Source organism: Lampris incognitus, chromosome 17 (assembly GCF_029633865.1).
Source record: "Lampris incognitus isolate fLamInc1 chromosome 17, fLamInc1.hap2, whole genome shotgun sequence".
Lineage (NCBI taxonomy): Eukaryota > Metazoa > Chordata > Actinopteri > Lampriformes > Lampridae > Lampris > Lampris incognitus.
Window position 1 is genome coordinate 20,438,426 of NC_079227.1, and position 12,914 is coordinate 20,451,339.

General features: G+C 44.4%; 1 protein-coding gene across 2 annotated transcripts in view; it reads right to left on the reverse strand.

Moving 5' to 3' along the window:
• LOC130127011 (thyroid hormone receptor alpha) overlaps positions 1-12,914 on the reverse strand; it is a 53,303-nt gene that overhangs the window by 26,315 nt on the left and 14,074 nt on the right. For both annotated transcript variants that reach the window (XM_056296557.1, XM_056296556.1), the window contains exon 2: positions 1,224-1,285. In XM_056296557.1, coding sequence (XP_056152532.1) covers positions 1,224-1,285 — 62 coding nt within the window. The remainder of the gene's footprint in view (positions 1-1,223; positions 1,286-12,914) is intronic.

The following is a 12,914-nucleotide window of genomic DNA, read 5'->3' on the forward strand; positions in this document are numbered from 1 at the left end:
CAGGTAAAACTGCATATGGCAGAACTGGGATCAATCCAGTCAACTCACGAAATGCATATTCTTCAAAATTTGAAAAATGTAAATGTTTTGCAGAAAGAAAAAAAAGCAAAATTACTTGTCAAACATCAGGCATTATGTGAAACAGTTTTATGCGTAACATAGCTAGTACAAGCAAAAAACAAAAAAACCCAATGAGGTGTGTGTCAGAATGGGATTCGTGTGCCGTCTTCAGCAAGACTGCAAACAGACAAAGCAGCAGCATCTATAAAATCCAGACTGGTTCAGGGTCCAGTGTCCCAGGAGCATGCGATGACATCAACAAGGCTGATGTAATTCCACCTCAGACAACTACACTCAGCCCCTCAGACTGGTAGAAGGTCATACTTTCCCAATTTAAATGGACCGTGGTAGTAGTAGTAAGCAATAGTACAAGCGCTGGCAGGCAGGATGCTTCCACTAGGATTGTGGATATATTGGAGCTTCCTGAGTGGTCAGTCAACATATTGTCATACTTTCCCTTTTCAGTTGGATCACGGTAGGTAGAATACGGTACACGAGGTGGCAGGCAGACAGACTGTCAAACAGGCAGGCAGGATGGCTTCGGGGATATTTGGGGTTTCCTGATTTATCGTCTTTCTAAGCATTGGCCTTTTTTTAGCTACTGAGCAAATGGCATGCCAAGCATCTTTCAGAGTCTTTTTTTGTTGTTGTTGTCCCTATTATGTCTCACCGTTTCCTTCTTTGTTCACTTCTTTCTACTCGTGGGACTTGGGACTGCCAGTCAGACCGACTGGTCTATCGGAGGAACAAGCGAGCAAAGCAGAAACCTTTCCCTTAAAACACATCCAAGTTTCTGTTTTCTTTTTTTAGGTGATGAATTAAGTGCGATGTAAACAAGAAGGTGGCGAACCACGAGCTGCCGGGTTTTGTGCTGCACTCAGCCCACTGCTGTGAGCGCGGAAAGCTACAGTGGACGCTTTTTCTTGAAAACGGCGTCGAGTCTTGCGATCAAACGAGGAGCAGATACCAACTTTTTCAAGACAAGCCGTTGTCTGGGTGTGGAGTGACTTACTTTTCTGAGGGTTGTGTGTGTGTGTGTGTGTGTGTGTGTGTGTGTGCGTGCGAAGGCAGGGGCTGGAGGTGTGGGGCACTGCAAGTACCAATTTGCTTGCTTGTGTTGAGACAAGCCACTTCAAACCAATACACACACTGTGGGTACTTACCAGTCATACTCTTCACCGAACATTGGCTGTTCTTTCTCTTCCTCTTTGGGCCATCGAGCCACCTGAGAGACAGAGAGTAAAAGAGACACGGAGAGGGAGAGAGAGACAGATAGACAGAGAGAGCAAGAGAGTGGGAGAAATAATGACATCAGTAAGTCTAAATGTAAGACAGGAAAAAAAGAAAAACGATTGAAAAAAAATCCCCCTGTTTTCTCCCCAATTTTGTCTGGCCAATTACCCCACTCTTCTGAGCCGTCCCGGTCGCTGCCCCACCCCTTCTGCTGATCCGGGGAGGGCTGCAGACTACCACATGCCTCCTCCGATATATGTGGAATCGCCAGCCGCTTTTTTTACCTGACAGTGAGGAGTTTCACCAGGGGGACGTAGCACGTGGGAGGATCACGCTATTCCGCCCCCAGTCCTCCCCCCCCGAACAGGCGCCCTGGCCGACCACAGGAGGCGCTAGTGCAGCAACTAGGACACATACCCACATCTGGCTTCCCACCCGCAGACACGGCCAACTGTGTCTGTAGGGATGCCCCACCAAGCCAGACACAACACGGGGACTCGAACTGGCAATCCCCGTATTGGCAGGCAACGGAATAGACCGCTACACTACCTGGACGCCCTGAAAAAGGACATTTTATCAGACCTTGGTGATGCAGTAGCTATAAATAAATTGTGATATTTTTACATGTTTGGGGTACCAGATAGTTGAGCTTTATAACATCAGGATGGTTAAGATCACAGGTAAGCTGTCAATCAGCTGTCACAGATTTAATACACTGATCTGACAAGCCGGCACCTGTAAAGTTCTACGTGGCACATCCTAGCCATGTGGCCTGACCATAAGGAAACAAATGCAAAGAAATTACTGCAAATATCATTTGACACAGTTCAGTCCAGGAATATTGCCATTTCTGGAGTGTTGATATATCTCCATGGACCCATCTATAGTCACATGCCAACACATAACTACCCCAACCCACAGCCGTAAAAAAAACATGCCTCACTCCTCGTCGAGCCCTAAGTGTCTCGGAATCGTCATTGAGCTGCCACTTCAGTTTCTGACAGAAGAGAAAAAGAACTATCCATAACAACACAAGTGAGGCAGTGCTTTATTCAGGGGCAGTTTGCAAGGGGTGGGATAAACCTGCAGACAAGTTGTGCAAAAGCACAATTCAAATCCCTTTTTTGCCTAACCTGAATCTGAGGCACAACTACTCACTCACTCACTCACTCACTCACTCACTCACTCACTCACTCACTCACACACACACACACACACACACACACACACACACACACACACACACACACACACACACACACACACACACACACACACACACACACACACAATAAAAGGTGTAGAGCATCTGTACTTCGGTGAAGATGAGAGAGAGCAGTGAAGACGAGAGAGAGAGCAAGCGAGAGAGAGAGAGACAGAGAGACAGAGTTGAAAATGGAGAAAAAGGGAGCTTTTCTGCACCAATAGATACATAGACAGACAGAGAGAGCAGGGAAAGAGAGAGAGTAAAGAGAACAGAGAAAGTACAGAGACTGATATAGCGAGGGCAGAGATGATGAGCGAGGAGAGCAAATTGCTCCCTCCTCTTGCTGTGAGATGTGAGTAGATTCCCCGGGGCCCTGCTCCCTGCTCCTAGACACTCCTGAGAGCCCCAGCAAGGAGAGGGAGCTGGACTCCATCATAGCTCCATAAAGAAAGCACGGCTGAGACGTAATATTAGGTTTACGTTTTCTCAGTGACCAAGTGAGAGTATATTCTTTGGCTAGAGTAGGTAAAAACTACATTTATACCTAATCTAAATTTAATATCTTCAAGTCAAGAGGGCTTGTGACTAGAGGAACGCCTGTTTGAATCTCAGGTAAGACCTGGTTAGGGGTAACGTGAACTACCCTCTTACCTGTTGCTGAGGTGTCTTTAATCAAGGACACTGGACACCTTAACTACCACCTTTTCATATCATCACAGACAGCTAAACTTTGATTCTCCTAATGAATAAGGCTTAAATGGAAAATGACACACATACCTTCTCTTATTAATGTTTCTACTACTACTATTTTTGGCTGCTCCCGTTAGGGGTCGCCACAGCAGATCATTCATTTCCATCTCTTCCTGTCCTCTGCATCTTCCTCTGTCACGCCAGCCACCTACCTGCATGTCCTCCCTCACCACATTCATAAACCTCCTCTTTGGCCTTCCTGTTTTCCTCTTCCCTGGCAGCTCCATATTCAGCATCCTTCTCCCAATATACCCAGCATCTCTCCTCCACACACGTCCAAGCCATCTCAATCTTGCCTCTCTTGCTTTGTCTCCAAACCGTCCAACCTGAGCTGTCCCTCTAATATACTCGTTCCTAATCCTGTTGTTCAGCATCACTCCCAATGTAACATCAACAACTCTGCCACCTCCAGCTCTGCCTCCTGTCTTCGTCAGTGCCACTGTCTCAAAACCATACAGCATAGCTGGTCTCACTGCCATCTTGTAAACCTTCCCTTTAACTCTTGCTGGTACCCTTTTGTCGCAAATCACTCCTGACACTCTTCTCCACCCACTCCACCCTGCCTGCACTCTCTTCTTCACCTCTCTTTAGCACTCCCCATTACTTTAGACAGTTGACCCCAAGTATTTAAACTCATATGCCTTCGTCACCTCTACTCCTTGCATCCTCAGCATTCCACTGTCCTCCCTCTCATTCACGCAAAGGTATTCTGTCTGGCTCCTTCTGACTGTCATTCCTTTTCTGTCCAGTGCATACCTCCACCTCTCCAGGCTCTCCTCAATCTGCTCCCTACTCTCGCTTCAGATCACAATGTCATCCGCAAACATCATAGTCCACAGAGACTCCTGCCTAATCTCGTCCATCAACCTGTCCATCACCATTGCAAATAAGAGAGGCAGGTTATTATCTCTTATCAACGTTTCTAAATACCCCAAAGGTTCACTCCACATAAAAGCATGGATGTCTATTGCTAGCAAACAACCCTTGTCGCTGGCAAAGGGTTTCAATTACAATACCAGCTTGTTTTTAATCATAGTCTTCATTGCCTTTTACAGAATGCCTCAGTAGGCTTAATAATGCCAAGAATTAGGATTTTAACTAACTGACCAAGTCATATCTTGATAGATCTCAGTCGTTGCAGTGGTAGGATCCGGTTAGATGCTCCAAATTAATCTCATGGGAATTAAAAAAAAAAGGCCCAAAATCAAGGATAAACTGTTCCTTCTCTTCCTAAGAAGTAGGAATAAATACGAGGAATAGATCTGAGAAACCAAGATGGTCCCATGAACTCAAACCACCAAAATGCCTGAACAACTGATCTCAGTGAGCTCAAAACCAGGGCCCACACTTATAAATTAATCTAATTTAGGCTCAACAGTGTGAACAGTGCAGATTTGAAAAGCTCCCGTAACACGATTCTCCAAAGGTAAGAAAAAGAGCAATTACGCTCATCTATGATGTTACCAAGTGATGCTTCCTGAGGATAACAACTTGAGTACAATGCACTGTGTGCCTTGCACAATGTGATAGGTACAGCAATACCAAGTACACCTGGAAATGCTGACATACTCTATGAAAATGACTCTGTTTTGAGCGTCAGAGCACAGAGCAGGAAAACAGAAGCTGTCACTGTGGCATGACAAGGTGTGACTGTTGTTGACTGCCAGCCAAATGCCTTTCCCTTTTTAGGCAGGCATTCTCATCAAAGCTGTCGCATAATGTTGCCGGCGGCAACAGCAATCAAACTGTCAGTTGAGTGACAATTCAACTACTTGCGTGGCAGCACGGTGACACTGCGGATGGAAACAAGGGCGGATAGTACACAACACAACATGCACTTTTTATCCTCTCTCTCCTTTTTATCCCTCTCTCTCCTTTGTTCCTTGATTGCTCCCTCTCCCCCTATGTGTCCTGTGATCTCTCTACGCCATCTCAAATCACTTGCAATATGCTTCAGCCCCAAAGCAGGCTGAGGGTATTTTCCCACTTCGGTCCATCAGAGATTTTTTTTTCTTTTTGTAATTTTCCCCCTTTTTTCTCCCCAATTGTATCCGGCCAATTACCCCACTCTTCTGAGCCATCCCGGTTGCTGTACCACCCCCTCTGCCGATCCGGGAAGGAATGCAGACTACCACATGCCTCCTCCGATACATGTGGAGTCGCCAGTCGCTTATTTTCACCTGAGAGTAAGGAGTTTCACCAGTGGAATGTAGCGCGTGGGAGGATCACGCTATTCCCCCCCAGTTCCGCCTCCCGAAAAGGCACTCCGACTGACCAGAGGAGGTGCTGGTGCAGCGGCCATGACGCGTACCCACATCCGGCTTCCCACCCGCAGACACAGCCAATTGTGTCTGTAGGGATGCCCGACCGAGCCAGAGGTAACACAGGGATTCGAACCAGCGAGCCCCGTGTTGGTAGGCAACGGAATAGACTGCTACGCCACCCAGATGCCCCCCATCAGAGTTTTTTTTTCTGGACCCAAATCCATTTCCCCCAATAGTTTTGTACGTTTGGTCAGGTGTGAAAATTGTTTCCAAACCTGGGTGTGGTCCAGAAAAATGGTCTCAGGTCCACCTCAAAATAGTGGTCTAGGGTTTGCTTCAAGCAAACTCCAGCGCCCGCCTTGACAGTCTGTGCCCGTTGTGAAAGCGATCAGCTCCAAATGCTGGATGTTACCTAACGTGATTGACTGAAAATGTCACGTTATGTTGTGTCTCGAATGGCGTGGAGGGGCATGTTGCGGTCAGGAAGTGAGACAGAATGACTACTTGATATTTGGAGCAAAAAAAAAAACCTATCAAAACACAAATGGTTAATATGAATGTTCCTGGGTCTGGACATAAGTATTCAGGCAAAGTGTGAATACATCCTAAGATGACAGCCAGGTATACCAGTTTCCCTGCTGGACAGTTTTGTTTTCCCTCATTAGATTGTTCAGTTCCCATCTCATTGCACACATTTTGATGGCCAGTGAGCCAAGTCCCCATGACTCAAACTCGACTACCAATTTAACCCTCTTCTACGGCCCAATCAATCCAAAAATAGCATTAATAAAAAAGCTAGCGTTCTCACAGCCAAAAGGACTCAGATTAAGAGCCTAATACCCTTTGGCGGAGTGCTCAGAAGTGGGGACACTTGTTCTTTGCCCTCTCCGAGGTGAAGTGAGAGAGAGTGACAGAAACAGAGAACAAGCCGAGGAGAGGAGACCCTTGTTTTCTTCCACTCTGAGAGAAGATGTATTATCTCATGCTCTGTTGGAGAGGTTACACTACCTGAGCATTTGCAGGGTCAAGAGACAGCTACAAAACACAAAACGTAACAAGAGAAAGCCATAACAAAGCAACCACAGGAAAAAAAAACACTTTAAGGCGCTATTTACGAGATTTCAAACATTAATATAGCAGCAAACAACTATATGCTATGTAAAGAGATGGTGGAGTAATGGCATCCTGAGCAGAGAATGAAGTCACGCTCCCTCTGTGTGTGTTGTAATCTGAGCTTCTCTGTTCTTTGTTTTAGGAGCCGGTCTGACCGCGCATGCATGTTAGTGCATCCCACGTGCATGTTAGTGCATGTGAGGTAGCTAGCGTTAGCAGGTTAGCTAGCAAGCTAATAATGACGTTACATGGATTCAGGTCACTTGGCAGACCGAAGAAACAGCTCCTTACCAAGCTGAATATGTTCATCAACGTTAATAAAATAACAGTACACTGTAAAAATAAATATTCCAACTGAACCCAAACGAAATAACTGTCAAGAACACAAATGGAGGGGGAGGGGGGAGGAACGCAAAGGGAGCGGGGGGGTTGTTTTGGTTTTATCGGAGATGCTGGTGCTGATATCGTAAAGAGGACCTTTAAGGTAGAGCTAGCCCAGTCATAGTATTGAGATAAGGCTGATATTATGCATTAAATTTTCTGTAGTTTTTTTTTAATGTGCCATAAAAAAAAAATCCACTTATAACGATTTAGAGCAGCACTCTGTCTGATGCAGAAAAACAAAATACTCCCTTTTATTTGGAATCCCATGTAAGAGCACTGGAGGCAAGGGTTTAAAATTCACAACAAGGTCAAGGGAATATGCCGCCACTTGGCACAAAAACAAGTATGTACTTTGTTCACAGATGAACACACCGTGCATAGAGGAGAAGAGAGACTTTATTTGTCTTACAGCTGACATACATGCGCACGCGCGCACACACACATGCACACACAAACACACACACACACACACACACACACACACACACACACACATGCACACACATGCAGGGAGTGGTGGCTGAAGAAATTTTCTTTCTGCATTTTCCCATCCTGCTGTCCTTCCTCCAGGGGCAGCCAGAAGCAGTGAGCAGCTCTTTCCTCCTGCGCCAGGGGACCAATTCCAGGTGGATTTCCATGTCATAGTCAGGGACAGGGCAGGAGAACATTCTGCATGTTTCTATTGGGGTTCTTTCTGATGTTGGAGAAAACCCATGTGAGCACAGGGAGAACATGCAGAGTACACACAGCCACTGCATGCCGACAGGTCTGCATTACCGACATGCAACTCCCCAAGTGCAAACTCTGCCCCAGGCCGGAATTGAACTCAGGACCTTCTTGCTGTGAGGCAGCGGTGCAAGCACTGAGCCACTGAGCCACATGCATAGCTGAATATGATATGATAGGAAGTAATATTTTTGCAGATCGAGGTATGCCACTGCAAGCAGTGCAAGCACGGTATAAAGCTCTCTCTTTTTAAGCCTGGAAAACTGGAGACCAAAAATATATTGCAACACATCTTTGTATATCAAGTCCAGTTGCACTCGATTCAATTCCTTTGGATAACCGTGACATGGATGAATGAGAACATTCACAGACACCTTTGTACATGTTCTGCGTGCTATGCAAACTCCCTTTGTGAGATCAAACCAAGACAGTTATCCATCATGTGATGTAAACACAAACACACACGCAAACATGCACACACACATGCACACAAATTCAAACATGACAGTAGCACTAAAGTCGACCCACCAAATGGGCAACAATTTTATTTCAATGACCTAGCAGTTGTTTGTATAATATTGTCATTGCACAAGTTACTAGTGCAGTATGTACAACTCCATGCAATAAACACACATCACAAGTACCATTGACACCAAAAACCTCAGTCCAAAAATTTATGACAAAAATGACAGTGCTGACCTGATGACGCAGTGGGGGTGCAGAATATGCATGGTTTAGTAGTAGCAGCTGTTGTACTTGTAGTACTTGCTGACTGTTTGGCTGCTACATCCGCCCGATCTCTGCCTCTTTCTGTCTTTGAGTCAACTACACACTGATACCTCCACCAGCTGTGCTATGTTTAGCTCTTTGGCTTGGGACCAACACATATACACACCCATTTCTCCCTCTCTACCTCTCGCTCCAAACTGTGGGGCTTTGACATTCTACTGCTAGTCCCGCCCTGCCTGTCCTGATTGGCTGACAGCTGGCCTCCCCACCTGTGATTTTGAGATAGGCTTTTGAGTGCAACTGACATGTGTGGTTGACATGGCGACTCACAGATATTTGCCAGGCTACAAGGTTACAGAGCGCTCATATGAGACTCTGTGCTATTTCTAACAAGGTATAGGATTTTAATAGCGGTGAGACTGCATGAGTGTTATTGATTGCAGGGAGCACAGCTTTGGATGCACAGTAGTGAAGTGAAGGCAGCGGAGCCACCACCGCAAGGAAAAACGAGAGTCAACATCAAGGAAACAAAACAAAGTGGCCTCACAGACAATTCCCATCAATTTAACACCATTATGCCAAAAATTAAAAAAACAAAAACAAACGACAAGTGTCTGCTTTGAAGTACACGTTCTAAGGACAAAAAAAACAATACAAACAGTTAAAACAGTCCAAGTCCAGTGAATTATATCCCTGGCAGCCATTGACTGAGGCCCCACTTCTATGTTTAGAGTGAGTAGCCTATTGTTTGCCATGCACACTGTAGGCCTTCCATTCCATACATCCCCAATGCTAATGGCCGCTTTGTTCCCCACACGCCCAACTCAGTGTTTCCCATAGGATTTTACGAGACTGTGGTGGGTGGATCTCGGACCCTCTAGGGCAGGGGTTTTCAAACTTCTGGGTGACGAAAGTTCTGATTTGCTAACCCTAACCCCACACTAAGCCTAACCTTAACCAATCGGATGCAGGCGTTCCCGGACCTTAACCAATCAAAGGCATGCGTTCCCAAAGTTGGTTGGGAAAGAAAAAAAATCTCTCATGCCAGGGACCCCCCTTACAGAGGAGACATTTTCCAATGACCCTGTCATAATAGCAACAATGACAAAGCATACATTTACTACCATTTGTACTCTTAGATGCCAATTGAAACCATTTGCATTCTAAAACTTTTCAACCTAAATACTTCAGACCTGTTTCACAGTGATAAACAGAAACACATGTCAATTTGAATCATAATAACACCACTTACTCCCACTGGGTGGGAGTAATGGACAAAATATAATTGTATTATCCACGCAAACGGTCCCCATCTCTAGATATTCACTTTTTAATGATACAGCACAATTTTACAATTTATAACAAATTACTTTACAGACCCCGTGGCTATGGGTCCCCTGAGGGTCGGAGACCCCACTTTGAGAACCACTGCTCTGGAGGGGTCCGGGGGCTTGTTCCCCCAGAAGAAAATGTTGTACATTTTTAAGTTAAATGGATCAATCTGGTGCACTTTGAGACCAAAATTAAGAGGCTAGATCTATGGAGAACGTTGTGCTCTTGTAAACAATTGTGTGCTCTTGTGGACAATTTTATTGTCTAGTAAACAATTTAATCATAAACACAATTGGTTGTATAGATTTGAATTGTGATGAAACGGCAAGAAAGTCACAGCCACAAAGCATGGTAAATGAGACGGAGTTTAACAGTTCAAAAATGGTCAAAACACTAGAATGACTAGAGCATACATTTGAGCCACAAAGAAATGAAGCAAAAGTGGTTACCTGTGTTGAAATGGTTTATTTTTCAGAAAAAAAAAATACTGGATGAGGACGTCACATTGTCATTTCCCTGTTCAACTTTGAAGCAGGAAATAAATGAACTTTTAGCTAAAAATAGACCTATTTAAACCGAAAATATTTTTTGGGGCTGCACAAAACTAGAAATTGATGGGGGATCCAAGGACATCGTTTATTGGCTTGAAAAGTCCATATTTCATACGTGGAGGCCTTTAATACAGAATTATTATCTATTAGGTAAAGGACATGGTATTGATCAAGTCTCTCTTCACCTCTATTGGTGAACTTTGCCCCCTGAATTAGGACATTTAATTATCCTGGGCTTTGAGGAAAAACAGTTCTAATGCCCTTTTGCTGTTGAATTACTCTGAGCTTGAGCCACTGATGGAGACCCTAAGGCAGCCAGCCAGGTGCTCTCCTCGCAGCCTGTTACGAAGGTCTGATTTGACCTGAAAATGAAGGTAACTACAATTAGCCAAATAAATGAAAATAAAAGGTACATTTGGAGCACGGTTTGTACTCTTCTTTTAGTTCAGAAGATTATGCAGTTTATCATGTAAGTGCAATGGGTTAAATATTTGGCACACATCTTGGCAACTTCAGTCATACTGCTACACTCTCTGCTCTTACCCTGTTCATTGTGGAGAAGTCTCTCTCTCATAGTTGACGCTTGAAACCAGAATGACAAGTGCAATTGCTGTCAAATGGCTGAGTATTGGGTAGATCTGTCCCAATTCATCGCACACACTGGCTATCAGGGTCATTATTTTGGCTTGGTTCTTGTTTCAAAGCAATGTTAATTTACATTATTTAAATTACACACGGTAAGAGCTGCTGGTAATAACATTACATGTTATATAGCATTAAATAGCATTAACGCTAGCTAGCTAACATTAGTTATATAATTAGCTAATGTTAGCAAGCTAGATATAATGCTATTCAAGTTATAATTTTTCCCGACAAGCAGACAAATATGTCAGTCGACATAAATGAGGGGAAAGACAACTAATTTCGTTAGCTAACGTTAACGTTACCTAACTTAGCTAACGTTATAGCAACGTTGATTATCAATGATACTTTCTGCAGTAACGTTATCTGTTTACTGTCATAAATTGGTGATGATAAAGTTGCGTTTGGACTAGTGGATAACTGAAGTAGATACTGTAAGTTTAGTTAATGCTTCTTACCTCAAACGATATTGTGTCCTCAAAATGCCTTGGTGTCTTGGATGAAGCTAGGAATGGGGCTGACTGACAGGGAGTGAGAGACGCTTTGCTGAAGCAACGGTGCAAAACAAAATGACAGAGATCTTTTATATTATGAAAAGTGTAAAAATATTTTCGATTCATTATGAAGCTGTGGCGGGACAAATTAGTCTAGGTAATTAATGGGGAACACTGCAACTATTGTCTAAATTATAGGCTAAACTGGGAGGGAATAGCATGCCTCTGGATAAAAGCTGGTCCGCTCCCCTTAGCAAAATAGACCAGAGGGTACAATGACCTACTTACAACTAATAACAAGTATAGTGTATTATGAATGAGTATGTCTTGTGACTTTGAAATTGATAATATCCTTCGGAAATTTCTCCCCCTCTGCTCTTTCTGCCTTTTTTGCCAGTCTGCCTCCCCTCCCCCACTGTCTGATAATCCCTCCGATCTTATCAATTATCAATTATTATAATGACACACTCTCCTCCTGTCTTCATCAACTGGCCCCCATCAAAACCAAAATAGTCTCATTCACATGCTCAGCTCCCTGGTATACTCCTGAACGGCATCAAATGAAATCCTGTAGGCGCTAGCTCAAAAGACTGCAAGAAAACTGGTTTAACAAGGCATCTCCAAGTCTACACAGAGTACCTTCATCATTAATACAAAGACGTTCTCATTACAGCCCAGTCCACGTACTACTCACACCACATACACTCTGGCTCCACCAACCCCAAGGCTCTCTTTTCCACAGTAAACAAATATCTCAAACCCAGTGACAGTAGCTTCAATTTCTTCACAGTTAACAAGTGCAATTCTTTCCTTTCATTTTTCCAAACTAAAATTGACACCATCTACAGCAACCTGGCCACCTCCCCTGCCTTCTCCATCTCCGCACCTGCCCCCTCCCCCCTTATCATTCAGCCCCTGTCAAAGTCCTCCCCTGTGTGTCCAAATGGAGCTGTTCAACCTTATGGTTGGATTGAGAAGTTCCACTTGTTTTCTGGATCCCATCACATCCAATCTTGTTAAGGGCTGTCTCCCAGCTATCTCCTCACTCATCAAAGAAATCATTAACTCCTCCTTCAGCTCTGGTTCAGACCCTCATACACTTAAGATGGCTACTGTCACCGCCATCCTCCTGGACTCAACCCTGATATCATGAGCAACTTCCAGCCCATCTGCCCTCTCCCCTTTCTGTCAAAAATACTGGAATGGTTTGTCACCACCCAACTCAAAACTCACCTCATCTTCAACAAACGACATGTTCAAACCATTTCAATCTGATTTCTGCTCACAGCACAGCACAGAAACAGCCCTCTTTAAAGTCACCAACAACCTCATCCTGTCTCAGACTCTGGCCAGCTCGCATTCCCATCCTCCTTGACCTGATTATAGCTTTTAACACCATAAGCCACACCATCCTTACCCCCTGCCTTGA